Here is a 1,727-nt window from a genome sequence, read left to right on the forward strand (position 1 = left end):
TATATAGAGAGTGAAAGAGTTTGGTGGTACGAACTGCTTAACATACAAGCAATCAAAATTACAATTTAAATATGGTTGCTGAATATATTTGAAAAGAACAGCACAATAGAACACATTTCTAACAGGTTCAAAGGTTAAAATTATAACAAAAAGGACAGGCATAAAATTGCTGAAGATGAGATAGAAATTAATAAACCACTAGAGGTAGACAATTCGTATGATGTTGGAACTTTTGAAATAATGATAGATCCATCAGTATTATCAAATTCGGCACAATTGCCAATTATGTCATTTGCATGAACGATTAGAAAAGTGTTTGATTTTTTAACAGCATACATGTATTCTACATTTCTGTTTAATTTTTTAGAAATTTCATATTTTTGTAAAAAAAGTACAACTTTTTCAAGTCTTTCATTGAAAGCAATAAACATAATTTTACCAATTACATTATTAGTATAGACAAATGAGTCACATGTTCGAAATTGCTTATTATATTTTACTGTGAGTAGCATATTTTTAATTGTTAGTCGTTTAAAATAAGAGACATCAGCATTATTGAACAATTATTAAGTGCCATGAAATCAACAAGAAAATTTTCGGAGCATACATCTTATACATGGAGAGATGGTGTTACGTACAAAATAATTTCCCCTATGCGCTTCAACTTTTTGTGTGAATTTGATTTAGAATTTATGTTTGATATGAAGGTTAACACATTAGTTGGTATACATTGTTATTAGATATCTCTTGATGTAATAAAAACTTTTTTACAGCTCTGCTTTTGATTCCACGAGTACCCATTATAAAGGATTGTAGTGTGGAATTAAACCCTTCATATACAAACATTGAATGGCACCAAAGTGGCTCCCAATTTACAACACTGGTAGTGAAGTGCAGCAAAAGATGTACGTTATAGGTCATGGATTCTTCCCCATACATTATTTGAACTTCAGTTACAAATTTTAAAATTAACTCATAAACAACTTTTAAACTATTTATATTTATTGAGTTTTGCATTAAAAGGCACACTGTACCTGTCAGTAAACTAATGTGCTCCAGTAATCAGAGTCTAATATACCCTCTAGACATGGAAATCACTTACACAGTAAGAAATTTTTCCATTCACATGCCTTATATAGGTCTCTCTCGTAAGTCGTCCTTGGAACTCTGCCGACATTACGAGGCAAAACAATTTTTGGCATGCGATCATTTATCACCTTGCAAATTGCAGTTAAACCAAGAAAAAATCCTTAGAGTGATTTCGGCTGTCAAACCAGAAAGAAACAAGATACTTAGTGACTCCCAAAAAAATACCATGCATGTAATCGCGCACAAAACCCGAAATAACATTGAAGGAAGGTATTGGGAGCAAAGCACTTTGTCCTTTACACCCTAGTATGCTCTTACCTGCTGTCATGGCATCGTGCATTACTCTATTGTCTCCTTTTCCGTTCTGTCTGCATAAAGTAAAGTATCTCTATCTATATATTTCACAATACCATTCACAATAAAGCCAGGGTGCTTGCACCAACTGAAACCAGAATACCCATTAAATTGAGTCGGGTTCTGAATGCATGGCCGTGCTACTGAGTCAGCATAGAAACGTGCTGCGTATGCTTTCAGGGTATGCTTGGATCCAGGATCTAAAGAAATCCCAATCTCAGCAAGTTCAATTGCTTCTTCAACAAAAGGCTTAAGATACAGATCCATTTTTACAGGCCATCAAC

The 1,727-nt window shown here is 33.6% G+C and overlaps 1 protein-coding gene across 1 annotated transcript; it reads right to left on the reverse strand.

The window, feature by feature from the left end:
* Positions 1 to 708: 708 nt before the first annotated feature.
* LOC129233980 (uncharacterized) lies at positions 709 to 1,429 on the reverse strand. Its single transcript, XM_054867892.1, has 2 exons — positions 1,238 to 1,429; positions 709 to 978 (listed from the first exon to the last, which is right to left on the reverse strand). The coding sequence occupies exons 1-2, from the start codon at positions 1,427 to 1,429 to the stop codon at positions 709 to 711; spliced, it is 462 nt and encodes a 153-aa protein (XP_054723867.1).
* Positions 1,430 to 1,727: the final 298 nt, after the last annotated feature.

Source organism: Uloborus diversus, unplaced genomic scaffold (genome assembly GCF_026930045.1).
Source record: "Uloborus diversus isolate 005 unplaced genomic scaffold, Udiv.v.3.1 scaffold_865, whole genome shotgun sequence".
Classification (NCBI taxonomy): Eukaryota; Metazoa; Arthropoda; class Arachnida; order Araneae; family Uloboridae; genus Uloborus; species Uloborus diversus.